General features: G+C 46.8%; 1 protein-coding gene across 3 annotated transcripts in view; it reads left to right on the top strand.

Moving 5' to 3' along the window:
• LOC101847782 (protein furry homolog) overlaps positions 1-1,540 on the top strand; it is a gene marked incomplete in the record, with an annotated part of 102,518 nt that overhangs the window by 60,201 nt on the left and 40,777 nt on the right. For all 3 annotated transcript variants that reach the window (XM_013089976.2, XM_013089978.2, XM_013089977.2), the window contains 2 exon segments: positions 358-468; positions 1,130-1,229. In XM_013089976.2, the coding sequence (XP_012945430.1) occupies positions 358-468; positions 1,130-1,229 (211 nt within the window).

Consider the following 1,540-nt stretch of genomic DNA (forward strand, 5'->3'; position numbering starts at 1 on the left):
TGCAGAAAGAATCAGGAGCCCAGAGGAGGGGGCAAAGGAGGTGAGGGGGTGGGGGCAGAAAAAAGAGACGAAAGCAGACGACAGAACATTGCTAGAGAGCAGGAAAGGAGGTGAAAGAAGACAATTTTAGAGAAGAAATTTTTTTTGGTCGCAACCTGATTCGAACCCGGGACCTTTGAATGAGAGGAGAACACCTTAACCTCTAGGCCATGAGAGTCTCTATATACCACTTTGAAAATTGAAATATGACAGAATCTTACACTGATGAGCAGTCGATTTGGGCAAGATGCGTGGGTGACGCTAATGCACATGGATGATACAAGCGGACCTTTTCCCTATCTCTCTCTCTCCTGCCAGATCCTGTGCCACCTTCAGCCTGAACGGCCTGAGTGTCGTGACAAACTGGACAAAATTCTCAACCAGATCAAATGGCCTAACTTCCCTGGGGTTTACATCCTATTGCTGAAGGTGAGTCAAGCATGACTGGTATTTGTGGTGTTATGGTGATAAGGTGCTTTGCGTAACATGCAGAAGACGCGGGTTCAATTCCTGTGAAGGGGGAATTTTTATGAAGTACCTCAGGTTTTTCTGCTGGGACATTGAATCCCTCTCAGCTCAGGTTAGCCTTGACTAGCAGGGTTGAAGCCTGCATCCTAAATTATCTAAATTGTGTAGATGAGTAGGAGTGTAAAAAAATCATGCTTTTCTGAAATGAATAAAGCCATGCATGCTCGTTGATGCTCATTTAGGGAATATGTTGCTGCTTGTATACATGTCTGTCCCTTGGTCTGTATGTATTTGCGAGTGTGTGCATGTGTACATGATTGGATGGATGGATGGAGGATGTGTGCGTCTGTGTGTGTGTGTGTGTGTGTGTGTGTGTGTGTGTGTGTGCATGTGTCTGCGTGTGTGCGTACGTGTATGTAAGTCTGTCTGTCTGTCTGCCTGTCTGTCTGTCTGTCTGTCTGTCTGTCTGTCTGTCTGTCTGTCTGGGAATGCATGTATGTGTGTATGTCTTGGTGAGTGTGTATTTAATTCAGTGTGTTTGAGTGTATGTACATCTTTTTGTTTGTGCACTATGTATGTCTGTGTGTATACAACTAGCCATGACATCTGCCTGTCTCCCCAGGGCTGCACATCCCCTATGGCTTCCGAGTCTACCTGGGCCCTGTTGTCTAAGATCATCCTGTGTGTCAACTCCCCTGTCATCGACCCCTCCACCAGCTGGGGTGAGTTATGAAATGTCTGGGCTCACATTTTGGGTTTTGGGCGGTTCTTTCTTTCTCCACATCACCCTCCCCCCACCACCACCACTACTGCCCCTCTCTGTCTGTCTGTTTATGTATCTGTCTCTCCCTCCACCTCCCCTTCATTGACTCCTCGACTAGCTGGGTCGAGTCAAACAATGTGTTGCATATTCATTTCGAGCTCCTCTCCATACTGATCTTGCTTGCTACTGGTGTCTTATTTTGGGCTCTTCTTGCCTCTCATTTTGTTTTGTTTTTTTCTGTTTCTTCCCCCCCCCATGTCTCTCTCTCTC

The sequence above is a fragment of the Aplysia californica genome, unplaced genomic scaffold, assembly GCF_000002075.1.
Source record: "Aplysia californica isolate F4 #8 unplaced genomic scaffold, AplCal3.0 scaffold01095, whole genome shotgun sequence".
In the NCBI taxonomy this organism is placed as follows: Eukaryota; Metazoa; Mollusca; class Gastropoda; order Aplysiida; family Aplysiidae; genus Aplysia; species Aplysia californica.